The 16,981-nt window shown below is 54.7% G+C and overlaps 1 protein-coding gene across 2 annotated transcripts in view; it reads left to right on the forward strand.

The window, feature by feature from the left end:
• The window catches only part of Celsr1 (cadherin EGF LAG seven-pass G-type receptor 1), a 111,329-nt gene that overhangs the window by 32,164 nt on the left and 62,184 nt on the right, over nucleotides 1–16,981 (forward strand). For both annotated transcript variants that reach the window (XM_013072446.3, XM_004845379.4), the window contains exon 2: nucleotides 13,905–14,543. In XM_013072446.3, the coding sequence (XP_012927900.3) occupies nucleotides 13,905–14,543 (639 nt within the window). The remainder of the gene's footprint in view (nucleotides 1–13,904; nucleotides 14,544–16,981) is intronic.

Genomic DNA, 16,981 nt, shown 5'->3' on the forward strand with positions numbered 1-16,981 from the left:
GGTAAGTGTGTTCTGCAGAATTCTGAATACTTAGTTACTACATAAAATCAAATATGTTTCTGTTTACTGGCAGTAAATGGAAAATAAAATGAAATATTTTATTTATTATACCATAAAAGGTCAAATAACCAAGCATAACTTTAAAGAAATGTGCAAAAAACCATAACATGTTATTGAGGGAAATTCAAGAAGACCTAGGTAAGTGGAGAAATAAATAATAAATAAATACGTGTTCATGGATTAGAAGACTCAGTCACGTAAAGATATCATTTCTGCCCAGATTGGTATATAGATTCAGTGCAATACTAATCACAACCCATAGAATTTTTAGGGGAAATTGAAAAAAAATCAATGAGCTAATCATAACATGTATGTATGAATGAAATCAGCGAAGAGCAGCAAAGGTGGCCTTGAGGAGGAGGCAGGTGGCTGGCTGGGTGCCAGGCTCATCACCAAGATGCTGTGGTTAAGGGAGGAGCCAGGTTGGGGAGAGAGGGCCGGAAGGGGGAAAGTGAGACCTGGACTCAGGGTAAAAGTGCAGTCACTGGGCGATGAGGGGTAGCTGATGGACTGGAAGAGCTGAACTGAAATCCAGGAGGGAGAATCTGCCCTTTGTTCTGAATGTGCTCTTTTGACCCCACCCCAGTTTACTTATCAGCTAAAGCTACTCTGTTCTGAAATTCATCTGCTAAGTTTTACATTTTGGTTGCTGTGATTCAGTTCTAGAATTTCTTTTTGGTCTTCTTTCTGATCTGCTATGTTCTTTCCTATGGCTACTTGGTCTCTAATGAAATTCTGAATCCCGCCTTTTACCTTTCTGAGGCCTGTGAGCATATGGTTTTCAGGGCTGTGTGCAACCCATCTGAGGTCTGTTTCCTGCTGTCTCTGATGTCTGTTGATTGTCACTCAGGTTGTCTTGTCTCCTTGTGTGCCTGGCATCCTCTGGAGGGAATCGTGTTGAGTTCTGGCAGGCGCCAGAGGTACTAGGGATCTGGGCTCACCATGGCCTATCGGGATTGAGCCCAGCATCCATAGGCCTTGAGAGCTTTCTCCAGCCCAGTGGGAGCTTCTGTGAGGAGGGATTCGGTGGCAGCATCAGAGCCCATCACTGTGCAGACCTGGGCAGCACCGACAGTTATGATGCGACCTGTGTCTCCTCGTGAATAGCCAGAGGTTAAGGGCGTGGAAGTCTAAAGAGTTAAAATTGTGACAGTTGTCTTATGGTGTCTCAGGCAACAGATGCCAGAGTCTGTCCCCACTGGCACTTGCTGTGGGCACAGTGTACAGTGAGCAGTGTAGTTGCCTCCAGGTTGCCATGGCAGCCGGCATGGCCTGGCTGCTCTGCCCAGGGTGCCCTGCAGGACTGGGCTGCTGGGCTGAGATCTCCCTCTGTCTGTGATTTGTAACTCGTTACCCATTCTGCCCCCTGCCCTGGGAGAGCCCACTGTGGTTGGCACACCCAACACATAGTGCCTCTTGCTATGAAACTAGATCTTGTCTTTTCTTACCTCCCCCATACCTGCCACCAGCACCTTGGATGCCTTCCTCCATATCCTGAACACCCCTCCCCCACACCTGGGTGTCACCAGCACCCTGGACGCCCCACCCCCACACCTGGATGCCCCTCTCCCATACTCTGGACCTGGACCCCTCCCCGCTGGGACTCTACACACCACAGTCTCCTGGCCCATATGTCTCCCTGCCAGGCGGAGGACAGCTTGAGGGGAGACTGGTTTTTTCATCTGGCATCCTGAGATCTCTGCCTGGCACACAGTGGACTGCAAGTATTTGTTGAATTAATGAGTGATGACACTGTTAATTAGAGTTCCTTTGAGTTTAGGTTGCAGATTAGAATCTTTAGAAAGACGGTGCACTGCCCAATTTTTAATTATGAATGGATCGTGCGTGCAATCAGGGGCCATAATTACTGCGAGAACCTCAGCATCCTTTTCAGGACCCTTGGGGGTGCTCTGAGAAGGAAATCCAATTTGTTACTTTAAGTCCTCCCTTAATCACTTAATAACAGGATATTTGATATTAGGTTAATCTCCCTCTGTTCCGACCCATGCTCACGGTGCCACCGAAAGAATGTGGGGCTCCCAGGACCCTTGGGCATGTGTGGGTGCGGTGTGTGGAGGTATGAGTGTGTGTGTTGTTGAGGAGAGGGAAGGACCCAGGAGCCCTCACCCCGTGCACGCAGGTGCTAGGAAACGGTAGGTGCCCAGTTAAGGTATGAGCAGTGGAGCAGGGACAGCGACAGAGGGCCAAGAGGTGGCAGGGGTGGGGACGTGGGCCTGACGTTTGTGGGCTGCCTCCCATGTGAGAGTCTGAATTGCACCTGTGATGGGAAAGCCCATCCGGAGTGGCCCCCAGCAGGGTTTGGAAAGTGTCATTGTCATAGCAAAATGAAAGACTCGGAAATGCTGACCAGAAACACCCAGCAGCCCTCTCTGCTCTTCGGTGGAAAGTGAGTGACCTCGGCTTCCCACTGTCCTGACCTAGACCAGTGGGACACACGTTCCCGTGGTGCCATGCCTGCCCAGCCCGTGTGGGTGGGTGCAGAGTGGAGCCTGGCTGGCCCTGCCTGTGCCATGCGACTCGGAGCTGCTCAGACACGGGGTGTGCTGTGACAGGAACATGGCAGCCGCCAGATTGTTTTCAGCTCCGCTTACAGCACTCCCTTCTCTGTGGACTCCTTGATGAGGAGCCAGGCGAGTCTGCCCGTGGCTGGGGTGGCCTGGGGCAACCGTGGTGGCCCGAGCATCCTGGCTCGACCCCAGCACCGGCTGCTCATCCGTCTGGAGAAAGGAATGGAGTGCTGACCAAGGCCTGGGAATTGGAACCGAGGGGCCAGTGTGACGTGGAGCCCCCTTGAGAACGGCAAGACCGGCAAGACTGGTGCGAGGTGGAAAGAGGTTTTGTCCTGTCTTTGAATGTGGGGAAACTAATTCGACCATCTGGAGATGGGGAAGAGAAGTAAATTAAAATGCTCAGCCACAGCAAGCAGTGAAGCCTTAACAAAGACAAAAGGGAGGGTGTAAAACTCCCATTTTCCCTGCTCCTTCGCTGCAGGGTGTGTAGGAGGGGGTGATTTTTCTCTCATTTCCTCTGCAAGAATCTAGTTAGTTAATAATCTGAAACTATTTTGTCTCCCTCCTCTACTGTCATGCTAAATGGGTCTCTTGAAATTTAGGACTGGAATTCTCTTAGCAAATATTTAACTAGAGGAAAAAAAAAAAATCCCTGGCTCTCTCTGCTCCCCGGTCCCAATGCAAGTTGCAAATTAATAGACGTCAGGCCAATATTTGATCTGTTCCCAACTCATCACTAAACTAAAGAGAGGGTCCCCGGAAGGAACAGGGTGGTCCTCATGCCCTCACTGGGCGGTGCCCTGACTGGTAGAGGGGGCAGAGCAGGTGTTTGGCTCCGGGGCAGCATCAGGGCCTCCTCCAGCGCTCAGGGTGGGGTCACTGAGCTTTACCCTCTGAAGCCCAGAGGAACTCCAAGGGGTCTTTAGGTGAGAGGGCAACTGTCCCTGTGCAGAGTCGGGGCTGTCCCCAAAGAGTTGGTGGATTCCTAGGGCCCTCAGTGGTGTTTGGATTTCAGAAGAGGTCTCTGGACTCTGGCAGCTGCTTGAGAGTTCCTCAGTGGGGAGACCTTGAGTCACGAGAGGGGTGTCCCTTCTGTGTCCCCAGGCGCACAGGTGCTGTGCCCTTTATCCAGGGAGGAGGCGGGTTTGCAGTCCCTGCCGGGAGCCATGTGGACCACGTTTACAGTGCCCATTTCTGCCGCGGGCCTCCCTGGCTGCAGTCTTCCTCCTGCCCCTTCCTGGCCTGCTGGTCTGAGGGCCCTGGGTGTCCCTTCCTGCAGGTGGCCTGAGCGCCAGGGCACCCTGTGCCTGGAGCAGTGGATAGCATACTCTCTTACCTGGGAGGGGCTGTAGGTTCTGATGCTGCGGGTGCTGATCACCTTTGTTGTCACCTTTGCTCTTAAGTAGGTGCAAATGAGTGGTATTAGAAAGCCACACAGCTCCCTGTCCTCATTAAGCCTGTGCAGTTAATAATTATTCTGTCTGGAAAGTGTGGATATAAAGTAGCTGAATAGGCACAGGAAGGCTGCCAGCCTCACAGCACTGGGCAGAAACATTGCAGCTTGCATCCCTAATGCCGGTCTGTCTCAGGAACAGCTCTGAGTGTCCCTGGCCCCAACCCTCATCACTGTGATAGCGGAGTATCGCCTGTCTCCACACTGGAGTGAAATCAGCTAATAGATAATAAATGACAAAGCTCGATGAGGCTCTCGCCATCCCCCAGGATTGTCATTTGTCCTCCCATGAAGCCATTTGTCTCCATCTACGGATGAGGAAACTAAGGCAGGGGGTAGTTTAGGTAGCTTGCTCAAGGTCAGAGAGGAGGTGGGTGGCAGGATCTGAGATCCGGTGGGCAGCTGTTGTCCCCATCTCCCTGGGGGTCCCAGGCACCCCGTGCTTGAGCTCTCCTGGGTCCCACCCTGCCTCCTGGGCAGTGCCTGTCCCCCCTCTTCTGTCCACCCTGCCCTTCCTCAGCCTTGACTTCAGCCTCTCCTCTTGCTCCCTTCCCTCTCTCAGGGTGGCCTGGCCTGTTCCCGTAGCCACCAGACCTCTGTGTGCCTCGATCAGGCCCTGGGCACAGACCTGACAGCCAAGAGCCTGTCTCCACTGACTCGCAAAGATGCCTGGTTCCAGCTAGCGCCTGTGTAACAGCCATCCCCGACTCTGGCGTGAAGCACCAGCCACTCTGTTCTGCCTGCAGCCTGCGATTATGGGATTTAGAGCCCCTGCTGCGGTGACGGAAATGACAGGCAAACTTCAGTAGCTGGGCAGGTCACCTGGAGCAGGAGTTGGTGACCTTTGAGCTGCCTGTTCTCCTAAATAACACCCTCTCCATCACCTGCTCCCGTGTCACCTGCATAGCCTCAACTGCTGTTTCCTACTTGGCCCTGTACAGTATCCTAGGCCCTGGTCTCCTGTCTCTTGGGCTCGTGTGTCTGGGCCATGGGCAGGGTGACTGAGGGCTGGGCTGGCCCAGAGCTCCCACAGCCCCCTGGGCGCTGGGCCTCCTAAGGCCTGGCTGCTGTTTTCCAGGGGGAGTGTCTGGGAGCCACTGTTGGGAGAGCCAGGTGGATGCCACGGGGCCCCGTCTGGCCCAACTTGGGGGTCCCACAGCGACACGGAGCCTAAACTCCCTTGGTGGGACCCTCTCCAGGATCTCCCAGGTCTCACCTGTTGGCAGGTGGTTGTTAAAGCATTTGTGACCATTCTTTAAATCCCTATGTCCATCCCAGACAGGTGGGTGACCCTGCCTCCCTCCTGAGTTTGCTGTCTTGGTGATAGAGTCCCCTTCAGGCCGAGACCTTGACCCTGCTCCTCCCTCCGATCCAGCATTGTCCAATCCATGCTCTCTTTCATTTAAAGAAGTTTATTGTTTGGAAATAATTCAAATAAATGAACTCACATACCCTGGACACCCGTGTGGTGCAAATGATGACATCAACGTGTGTGGCTGCACCTGGGACACGCTGCAGAGCCCTCCCAGTGCTCTGAGAACCAAAACATAAGTTTTTCAGAAATTCGTTTGGCCACAGAACATGATCCAAAGCGAAGAGACCGTTTACGGTTGTTACTGGCTGTGGTGTAGCCTCCCTGGTGTTGCTGCAGGAAGGTGTGCATGGGGCCTGGGCCCTGTCCTTGTGTTAGGAGGTCCATGTCCCCTGCTTCTGTTCTGAGTTCCAGGAAGTACAAATTCCTCAACCACCTGGTCACATGGGTTGCAGAGGGATGACTCCCCATCTGTCTCAATGGCTGGATGAAGAGCCTAGTGGAGGGGGATTGGGGCCCGGGACCTCCTGTGCCTCCCGCGGTCCCCGGGTGCCTGGCCAGCAGCAGCTACTTCTGAGCAGGAGTGAGTGCGACACTCATGGGCTGGGTGCAGCTGGTTGGCATATGGCTGTCCCTTGGCAGGTGCTCAGGAGACACCTTGTCACGTTGCCTGGCATCATTCGGCTCAGGATGAGGCATTCGTTCTCTAAGTCCATATTGTAGTTTAATCTTTGCCTGGCGGGACTTGGCCCGGCTTCCTGGGGCAAGGATGGGAAGAGTGCCTCTGGATGGTTCCCCACTGGCCCAGCCAGTGCCACCCTTGGGGCCCAGCTGGCACGGGGAAGCCCTGGATGGTGCTGCCAGGAGGTGCCTGGCCAGCCTGGCAGCAGCCAAGTTCTGGGGCAGGAGTCCCAGGTCCAGGTTCTGCCCAGGCTCCTCGTGTTCCTTGAGAATCTCAAGAGATCCAGAGCATTTGTGTTGTTTCCCAGGGGAGGGGTGGAGAGGGGTGCAGACCTTGGCCAGTGTCCGAGAACCAGCTTGGTCGTCACTGTCTGCATTGGGGACAGGGTGGGCCATTGGCACCCAGGGGTCCAGGCCAGGGATGCTGTGGCGAGACAGCCCCCAGGTAGCATCCTGGGGTCACAGTGCTGTGTGGAGACCCTGCCCTACCCTAGAGCCAGGGGCTCTCCCTGCCTGTGCTCCCCTCCAGAGACCCTAGCATGGCCTTGGTCTTGGGTTTTCGATCACCAGCCGTCCCCAAGTGTGGCATTTGATGTGGTGAGACACTGAGACTCCTTCAGCAGATGGATGCCGGCATATTGTCCGTGAACACCTGAAACAGGAAAGCAGGAACCACAAAAGGCCCCGGCGAAACTCTCTGTGTGACCTCTGGCAGCCTGTGGCATCTGACAGGTCTACACTGTGGGCCGGGGAACCCACAGGTGAATCCACAGGGGCAGGGGTTCTTGCACAGTACGCAGTTTGCAGCACGAGCAGACCGCCGTGGTGGCGGCAGCGGTGGCAGCTTCCCTCAGCAGGAGCTCAGCGTTTTCACCGTGAATGAGTCTGGCAATTCCAAGGCTGGCAGGCAGACAGCTTTCTGGCTCTGGTGCCTTTTCGTTTTCTTTTAGGTCTGTTTTGCAGTCCTATGGATTGAACCCAGGGCCTTCCCACATAGCTGTGTACCCAGCGCTTTTTTATGTTTTATTTTGACAAGGTCTCACTGAGTCACTGAGGAGCCCAGGCTGGGGTGAAACTTATATCCTCCCGCCTCATTCTCCAAAAGTGCTGGGATCACATGTGTGTGCCACCCTGCCCAGCTGGCTTCCCAGCTTTTGAAGGAGAAGGTGGCATTGCCCTTCACAACCGTCTGTCTCCTCTGACTTCGTTCATCAGCTGGGTGTTAGGGAACTCGTTCTTAAAATGCTTTTTAAAAAATGGTTTTCTTGGGCGGGGGATTTAGCTCAGTGGTTTTGCCGCCACCTGCTGCACAAGCACAAGGACCCAAGTTCGATCCCCAATACCAAAAAAAAAAAATGGTTTTCTCTTGGGCCGGGGATTTAGCTCAGCGGCTATGCCGCCTGCCTTGCAAGTGCAGGGTCCCGAGTTCAATCCCTGGTACCAAAAAATAAATAAATAAATAAATAAATAAATAAATAAATAAATAAATATAAATGGTTTTCTCCTTTTGAATAAGCTAACGGAAAAAAAGAAACACATTTTTATTAAGAATCACAATCTTGTCTCTTTTTTTCCTTTTTTAAAATGGAGATGACAATCCCATAAGATAAAATTAACATTTGAAGTGAATGATTCAGTAGCATTCAGTACATTCACAGGCCTGGTGCAGCCACCACCTTTGTCTGTTCTAAAGCATTGGTGTCCCAGGAACCAGCTCTGGTTTGGCCCCCTCTGCCCTTTGCCCTTGGCTGCTCGCAGTTTGGTTCCTGCCTCTGGATTTGTCCGTACATCTCATAGGGTCACGTGGTTGAGTAATGTCCCATGGTGCACCGGGGCCATACTTTGTTTATTCATCTGCTGATAGACGTGTGGGTTTCTACCTTTTGGCTGCCACGAATGCTGCTGCTGGTCCATTATGTACGAATTTTTATGACCACATCTTCAGTTCTTTTCAGTTGCACGTAGGAGTGGAATTCTGGGTCCTATGTGAATTCTATGTTTAGCTTTTGGAGAAGCTGATCCTTTACTCTTAATGAAGAGGCTTTTCAGAGAGGCATTTTTGTCTTGAAGAATCCAACCTGAATGCTTGAAGGGACTGTGTCCCCAAGTCCCTGAGCAGATAAGGGGGTGGGGACCGCCTGTGGCCGTCCGCTGTGTTCTCAGGGTGGGGCAGCCCATGGGGCAGTCTCTGGCCTGCTGGGTCTGTGGGAGGCTCGAGGGGGTAGCAGTGAGCAGGCGGTCCTGGCCCTGTCAGAAGTCACCGTCACCTTCCAGCAGCTGGGTAGGGGTTGTTATCTTGATTTTTGTGCTGGGAATGGAATGCAGGGCCCCACACTTGCTAGCTACACATGTGTTCTACCACTGAGCTATGGCCCCTGCCTTTGTTTATTTTTTATTTCGAGACAGCTCTCACTAAGTTGCCCAAGTAAGACTCAAACTTGCCATCTTCCTGACTCAGCCTCTGGAATAGGTGGGATTACAGGCCTGCACCCCCCCACTGGGCAGGAGTTGTTGTCCTAACCTCGGCAGGGGGGCACCACAGCAAGCTTTCTAGGTGTGAAGTGCTTGTTTTCACAGTGTCTGGCGTGGGCTGTAACAGCTGCTGGGCTCAGGCTGGGGGCTGGGAGAGACCCCTGGCAGGGAAACACCAGGTGGCCCCCGTGGAACTTGGTGCTGAGGCCAGGCTGCCCCCTCTGAGGGGACAAGTGCAAAGATGGGCACAGGTGGAGGAGTGGCCCGGGGTGCAGCAGGGATGCCTGGAATTGATGTAAGTGCAAGAAGTGACCAGACAGAGCCATTGTGACCCTGAGCCTGGGGCAGGAGTGTGACTGTCCCCCCAGAATAGGTCACTAGAGGAGGCTCCGGGGCTGGGGCCTGAGCCAGGGAGAGCAGGGGTGTTGCTGGCTGCCTGAGCCCCACCACATGGCCTCACTCCACCCCCTTGCAGCTGCAGCAGTGGTGGAAATTTCAGGTGTGGACCTGGGTCCAGATGAGGAGTCCCCAAGGCAGAGGCTGCCCAGCTGGGGCACGGTGGGCAGGGTGAAGGGGAGTTGGCGCTACCCTCTGTACCCTCTGGCACCAGGCAGAGCCCTGTGGCCCCTTTGGCACTGGCAGCTTGGCCACAGGGTGAACACGATTTGTCTCAGACCCAATGAGAGTGGCCTGGCTGTTACACAGCACCTGGTGTGCCAGAGACACTGAGTCAGGTGTAGCTTCCGGTCCTGCATCCTCCTCCTTGTGGGTGGGACAGGAGTGGAGAAGCAGTGTTCTCGCCCACCAGTATGCCCGTGCCTGACTGGAGTGTTCACCCCACCTGCACACTCCTGGCGCCCTGAGTGTGTGACAGGAACCCAGACCCAGGAGATGTGGGTTCGAATTCAGCCTTTGTTATCCAGAAAAGAGGAAGCCAGAAGCCAAATGTCACACCTGTCTCTGGCTTCAGACTGGCCTGAGAAACCGTGCCTGTCCTGTGGAGGAAAAACTCTCATCAGCATAGTCGCCTGGCTTTGAAGGGAGGCGACCGGGAGTCCTCCCTGCCTGGGTCGTGAAAGGCTGGCCAGGACCTGCGGGGCCAGGAGCCCTTGAGGCGCCAGCAGTGGGGGGACCTCACACCCCACCTCTAAGGCTCTGGCCCCTGCACGTTCCACATTCCCCCTGCCCTGGATTGAATGGTGTCCCCCAAATTCAGATCCACGTGGAGCCCCAGAGTGAAATGTTGTTTGGACAGGACATAGGGACCTTGTAGATCTTGTCAAAGTGAGCGTTGTGGTGACGTGGTGCTGGCTTTGGAGGCACCCTCATCTGCATCTGGTGTCCTTTTAAGGAGAACAAACAGACACAGAGACACCATGTGACCCAGAGGCAGAGGTGGGAGGGATGTGTCTGCAGGCCAAGGATGACAGGGACAGCGAGCCAGCGGGTGATACCAAGCCCAGGGGAGAGGAGGGGACAATCCTGCCTCGGGCCCTCAGTGGGAACCGGCCTGGCCGACTTTGGGCTCTGGTCTCCTGGCCCCAGAACCAAAAGGCCAAATAAATGCCTATTGTAAGCACTCAATGTGACTGTCATGGCAGCCTCAGGAGACCCGAACCCTCCTTCATGAGCTGCCTTGTCTGCTGCAAACTCCCGCCATCCTGGGGCTCCACCTCCCACTGCCTTCGGGGTGGCCCAGCGCTGGGAGCACTGTCCCTACCCCAGGTCATCTGCAACCAGGTCTCTGCACTGCAGCTCTGTTTCCTGTCACTTTTGCGCTAGGGCCACCAGCTCCTTGCAGAACATGGCGTGAACTCTGTCCTGTGTCCCGAGGCGGGGCCTCACTGAGTGCACAGTCCTGGCTGCCCCTTACCTCCATTTCCGGTCCTACCACACATCCGAGGGTCACACATGCCCCACCCTGTCGAGACCTAGGGTGGAACAGAGCCCCTGCTGTGCCTATCCCCCAGACACCTGCTCTGCCATCGGTGTCACCTGCTTCTCACTGTCTCGGAGACAGTGTGGGGACTCATCTTTCCCGAGGAGGCCAGTGGCTCTGTCTTTGGCCTGGTTTTGAGTGCTGCAGAGCTGTGGGGGCCACTGGTCCCTGGTAGCATCCTCGCGGCCTTGGAAGATACCCCTGAACGCAGGAAGGTCACAAGCCACACTGCCCCTAGTGACATCCAGTTGCACGGGCTTTTGCGGCTTCTCTGTGTGACCCATGCTCCTTTGGAAGCTAACACATGGAGGGAGGTGTCGGGAGGAAGCATAGAGCCCCTTCCTGTTCCTCTGAAGACCTGAGCAGTGCCCCTCAGACTTCTGCAGACACGGAGAGTGGTGGCCAGTGTCACCTGGAAAGGAGAAGGACAGTGGGAGAAACTGAGGCAGGTGAGCTGGGAGTGGGCTTTGAAGAGTAAGTGTCAGCATTCAGTGCCCCACAAGGGTGCAGTCCTGTTCATAAGACGGACCCTGGGTGTGTGGTCTGTGGGACCCTCCACTCTCTTCACAAGTTTTCTGTAAATCTGAAGCTGTTCTGAAGTAAAAGGTTTATTTTTAAAAAACAAAACCACTGATGGCTGGGCGTAGTGGCAAGTTCCTGTAGTCACAGTGCTCCGGGAGACTGGGGCAGGAGGATCGAAAGTTGGAGCCCAGCCTGTGCGACTCAGTGAGACTCTGTCTCAGAATCAAAACTTAAAAAATGACTGGGGTTGGAGCCCAGCTCAGGAGGCAGAACTTCCGGTTCTCCTGATGCCTGGACTGGGAATCCACCTGTCTCTTCTGCCACACTGTGGAACAAAGCGTTCTCAGGTCTCAGTACAAAGACTCTGGATTCAATCCCCCGACCCATGAATAAATAAGTAAATAAAGATAAAACAAGATCATTGGTGCAGACAGAATCACGGTCGACACTGAAGAGAATGTGCCGATAGCCCTGTGTGCCGATAGCTCTCTGGGCTTCTGTGCAAGTGTTTGTTTGCTTTGTGTGAAAGTGTTATTTTTTCCTTCTAATGCTGTGTTATCTGAATCTGTCCCATAACAGCGGTAGGTTGCCATTGTCCTGCCCTGTGTGGTGTTGACACACTGGCAGGCTGTGCTTTATGTCAGCAGGGCCTCAGTTGCTGCTTGGGTCTGTGTCCCGAAGGACAGGAACATAGAAAGTTGGTTCAGAAACCACCCCAGCCGACTGCAGCTAATGCAGATTCATCGTCAACTGGAACCTGGGGTCCAGGACAATCCTGGTCTTGAGAAACATTCATGTGGGGTCACTTGCAGGGCACGTTCTGTGTTTTCTAGCACAGTGTTGGATTATATTTAATGCTGTTTTCTGGTCACATCATTGCTTTGTCTCTGCACGAGCATATGCATTTCTAGGATGTAGCTCCTTGAAAGGAAAGCTAGCTCCAGCTCCTCTGGGCTGCCCACGGGAGGGCTGGGTCCTGGGGACCCCCAGTGTACCCCAAGAAGGCCTGGGGTTTAGCTTAGAATCAGTACAGCCTTTGCATCTGAGGTCAGAACAGATAATTGCATGTGTGGTTTAAGATAAAAAGATGATGGGCCAGGGATTTAGCTCAGTGGCACCATGCCTGCCTTGCAAGTGCAAGGTTCTGAGTTCGATCCCTGGTACCAAAAAAAAAAAAAAAGATAAAAGGATGTTTAAGAACGTTTTATAGCAGTTGCCACCAGGAAGCACACAGCATCCTATGTGCACTATTGTGCACATGGATTTTCGCAAAGAAAAACCAAACAACTACCAAAAAAAGTAGCTTGTGTGGGAAAAGTCTCGATGTCGCTTGTGTGGTGTGGGGGGGAAGTCGCCATGGGCACCTCCATCCTCCCCCTTCCCACCTCTCCCTTCCACAAATGTTTACCCAGCAGCTGCTGAGTGCCAGGAGCCAGTCCAGGTGGGACCAGCGCAGCAAGAACCAGACCCGCAGGTTCTCAGTCCTCCGGGACTTGGGGCAGAGACAGGTAGAAACATGAGAGTGAGGTCCCATCACGCAGCTCTGTGCAGGAACTGAAGTGAGTTTGTTGATGGCTCATCCCTGTGTCATGCGTGCTGGGTCCTCACTGCAAGAGCCAGCAAGGACAGCCTTGGACCACAGTGAGCTGGGGCTCTGGACCAGAGTACCTTGTTTTCTTCTGTGTGGCTTCCTCCAAGTGGCCTCCGGGGAACCAAGAGGAGGAAGCAGGCAGAACTTCTGGGAATCCACTTGTCTCTTCTGCCACACTGTAGGACACAGCAGTCTCGGGTCCCGCTCTTGGGTGAGGGACGGGAATAAATGCCACCTCTGGATGGGTGTGGCCTGAGTGCCAGGGAAGGAAGGGGCAGCCATCCTTGAGGTTGGCACCGCAGCATCCTTGGCTCGTTAAGTTTTCCGTTTGTGCTTCCTCATTCCTCACGGTGACCACTTGCCCATGGCTCTCACCCTGTCTCTGGGAGGCTGTGGACAGAGGGTGAGCCTGAGGTTCAACTGGGGCCCTCCCAGGTCAGGGCTGTGCACACACTGCTTTCTGTTCATCGCTCAGCCTTGCAGTTCGTACAAGGACCCAGGAACCCCTGTGTGGAGTGCTGGGTACATGGCTTGGTCTCTCTAAGTGACAGGGGAGCTGGCCACATGCTTGGGGTGTGGCACGTGGCCTCCCTCCTTCTGCATTTGCCCCATCTGCTGAATGGGTGGTGGAATCCCAGACTGGCTGTGATGACTGGAGTACCCAGCTGTGCAGAGGTGGTGTTTCTTCATGGTGTGGCCAAGTGAGGTGATTTGAGGTCCCTCCTGGGAATGCCCATGGCTCTCTCTGGGTGTGGGAGGGGAGTGGCCTCAGGATCAGGAGCTTCTGCTGCCCCCAGGGCTCTGTGCATCCTGGGTCACCTTGTCAGGGCCCTGCTGCACGGACAAGACAAGGTGGCTTCCAGGTTTTGTCACCTGACAGTATCCTCTAAATGGTCCCCAAACTTTTTCACCGCTTCCCAGAAACAAGTGGAGAGAGGGTCCTGGGCAGGACCCTGAGGGCCACAGGTGGTCTTTGCCTGCAGGGGGCTCAGCCCTGCGGAAGCTGGGGTAGAAGGGGGCACAGGCAGGTAGCTGTGTGGGGCAGCATGGGGCAGTGGGCCGAGCCATGCCCGGAGGGAGGCAGCCGTGGCAGGTGCCTCTCAGGTCTGAGGCAGGTGCAGCCTTCTGAGCAGGGGTCTAAAAGGCAGATGAGGGCACCGGGGCAGGGAGCCCTGGGCTGAGGCAGGGTGGTCGCTGTGGTTTGGGGTCCCCAAGGGCCACTTGAAGAGAGGGCTGGGAGGGGGGTCGTGCTAGGAGACCAGGTGAGCGTCAGAGACAGGAGGGGGACTGGTGCCATGACTCCCCAGACATCTGAGTGACCTCACTGTCCTTGTGTCCCACAGACGGCATCCATAGTGTCACAGCCCTGTGCACCCTGCGTGTCACCATCATCACGGATGACATGCTGACCAACAGCATCACTGTGCGCCTGGAGAACATGTCTCAGGAGAAGTTCCTCTCCCCGCTGCTGTCCCTGTTTGTGGAAGGGGTGGCCACGGTGCTGTCCACTACCAAGGACGACATCTTCGTCTTCAACATCCAGAACGACACGGACGTCAGCTCTAACATCCTGAACGTGACCTTCTCTGCGCTGCTGCCCGGTGGTGTGCGTGGTCGCTTCTTCCCGTCTGAGGACCTGCAGGAGCAGATCTACCTGAACCGCACGCTGCTCACCACCATCTCTGCCCAGCGAGTGCTGCCCTTCGATGACAACATCTGCCTGCGTGAGCCCTGTGAGAACTACATGAAGTGCGTGTCCGTGCTGCGCTTCGACAGCTCGGCGCCCTTCATCAGCTCCACCACCGTGCTCTTCCGGCCCATCCACCCCATCACCGGCCTGCGCTGCCGCTGCCCGCCTGGCTTCACAGGCGACTACTGTGAGACCGAGATTGACCTCTGCTACTCCAGCCCCTGTGGCCCGAACGGTCGCTGCCTCAGCCGTGAGGGTGGCTACACCTGCGAGTGCCTGGAGGACTTCACGGGTAGGTGCTGCAGGTGTGGCGGGCTGGGCGAGGGCAGCTGCACTTTGCACAGCCGGCCCTGGTCCCCAGTGGGAGGAGCTCCTGTGGGCACCTCTGTCCATTCCCCCCGAGGACGGGGGCAGAGGATGGGAGCAGGGCCAGGTCAGCTCGGTGCACCTTGAGCCTGTCTTGGAAGCGGTGCTTTCTGGAGGCAGCAGATGCCTGGAAAGGCTTCTTCCTGCTGGTCCCTGCAGACTTAAGTTCCTGCTTTATGAGGACATCCGGTAAAGGCTGCAGTGACCCCACCTGAGATAACCTGGGTGGACAGAGGCCATGCCCTAGTATAAGTGGTTTTAAAATTAAAGTACTTTATTCCCGATTTCATAAAGTACTTTTTTCTTTTTGCAGTAATGGGGAGCACTGAGCTACACCCCCAGCCCCACCCCACCCTCTTTTCTACTGAGTTGCCCAGGCTGCCCTTGAACTTGGTCCCTCCTGTTTCAGCCTCCTGAGTAGCTGGGCTTGCAAGTGTGCACTGTCGTGGCAGCCTAAGTAACAGCGCTTTATTCCAGATTTTAGGTATAACTAGTTGGTGCACAACAGTGGAGCAGGGGTAATAATCCTAAACTGTTAATCATTTGGGTTCCGAAAGGTGTTGTCGGTCATTTTCATGCCTCATTGTCACTGTAGAAAGTGACTCACCTTCCTGCCTCTGAAGGCGAACTTCCTGGGATATGTCCTGACTCATCGAAAAGATAAATCATTTCTAATGCAGCCAATGGTTGCTTTTTAAAAGTAAAGCGCCAACCCAAAAGCAGTTCCAAAACGCACACTCTCCCCTTCTCAGCCGAAAATCTTGCTGTGGGCTTTGATTGCCTGTTACGTAGAATTAAGGCCCATTTGAAAACCAAGTTCACAGTGGTCCCAGTGGAAATCAGTGTCTTTTTGGAAAGCTCCCTGGGGATTAGAGGCGGCTTGATTTGTACCAGAGATGGCTTTGAGCTCCTTCTGTGGACTGTGTCCGTGATTAATGAGTTCAGTCTGATACCTAAGGAATCATTACCCTCCGGGGGTTTGATCCAGCACGTACACCACTTTCCGAAGCTTACGGTGAGGGCTGGAGGTATTAGCAGGTACTTAGGGAGTACCTGTCTTGCCGAGTGTTGATCCTGAGTTCCCAGTGTGGCTGTTGTCAGGAAGGAGGGAAGGCAGAGGTATAGGAGACCACGCAGCCCACACCTGAGGGCTCCTCAGGGCTTCCTCTCCTGAACCCCTCCCTGGGCTACTCTTGGTAGGGGCTGTTCCATGCTGCCCTCCTACCCTTCTGCCCCAAATCTTTGAGCTGGCGTCTGCGCCTCTTCCGCAGTGCCCTCTGGGATGCACCAGCCAGCCTGTCTGGGCAGCCCTAGGGAGCAGCACCGTCCCCAGAAATTCCTGTCACATGACTGGATGAGAAGTGCTTCCCCGATCTCCTGCTTCAGAGGAAGCAGCCGAGGCCACCGTCCCAGAACACAGACTCAGCAAGTGTGCAGCCTTCCTTCATGCTGCATAATTTATTGAGTGCCTGCTGTATGCCAGGGCAGTGTACACAGCCAGATCTCACGTTCCCTGTTTGGGTGGGTGACCCAAGTTAATCTGTGCAGTTGGACCCCGACACCCCCCCGCCAGCTGTGAGGTGGCATCTAAACTGGCAGCCTTGAAACCAGGCATTGGCCTGGGGCCATGAAAGTCCAGGCTGCCCTTGAACTTGGGCTCTCCTGCCCCAGCCTATTAGAGACCAGCAAGGTGGGGTGAGCTCAGGCCTAGCCTGGGGCAGGGCGAGCCACAGCCACTAGGGACTGGACCCTCACATAGCATGCCCTCCTAAGACAGGTTGACCCATGGGGGAATCAGTTGACTTCTGAAGCTCTCCAATTTCCCTTTCATTGTGAGGGTCATTTTTAGAAGACTAATGACTAGGGAGGGTCCTGGATGTCATCGCCAGTAGGAGCATGGAGACACTGATTGGCAGGAGACTAATTTGAATCTCTTTGGCTACTGAGAGCATCCTATGAGTCTCCCTGCAGATAAGCCTAATTAAGACTGATTCTTTTTCCTGCATGCTCGTCCTCCTTCTCTCCCTTTTCTGCCTTTCAAGCAAGGTCCCTCTGTGTGGAGGTAATTGCGCTCATTTACTCACGATGACAGTCCCGCTGTCGTCATGCGGCTTTCATTACCGCTCCCTGGTAAGCTGAGCTCCAGGCCTTGCGGGTGCAGGGTTGGAATTGTCCCAAGCAGCGCTGGGCCCCTTGGCTTCCTGGGCTGCAGGACAGGAGACCTGGCAGGAGCCAGCAGAGGAAGACACGAATTAATCTCGAGAATTTGACACTGGATAAAGTTTGGCGACCTTCCCTTTGTGTGTCTGGATCCACCTTGGCCTTAGATGCTCGCAGCCCCGGGGCACGGGACCGCTGGTCTTT

This window comes from Heterocephalus glaber, unplaced genomic scaffold (genome assembly GCF_053883595.1).
Source record: "Heterocephalus glaber isolate CG9 unplaced genomic scaffold, H.glaber_assembly_v1.0 deba00001444, whole genome shotgun sequence".
In the NCBI taxonomy this organism is placed as follows: domain Eukaryota; kingdom Metazoa; phylum Chordata; class Mammalia; order Rodentia; family Bathyergidae; genus Heterocephalus; species Heterocephalus glaber.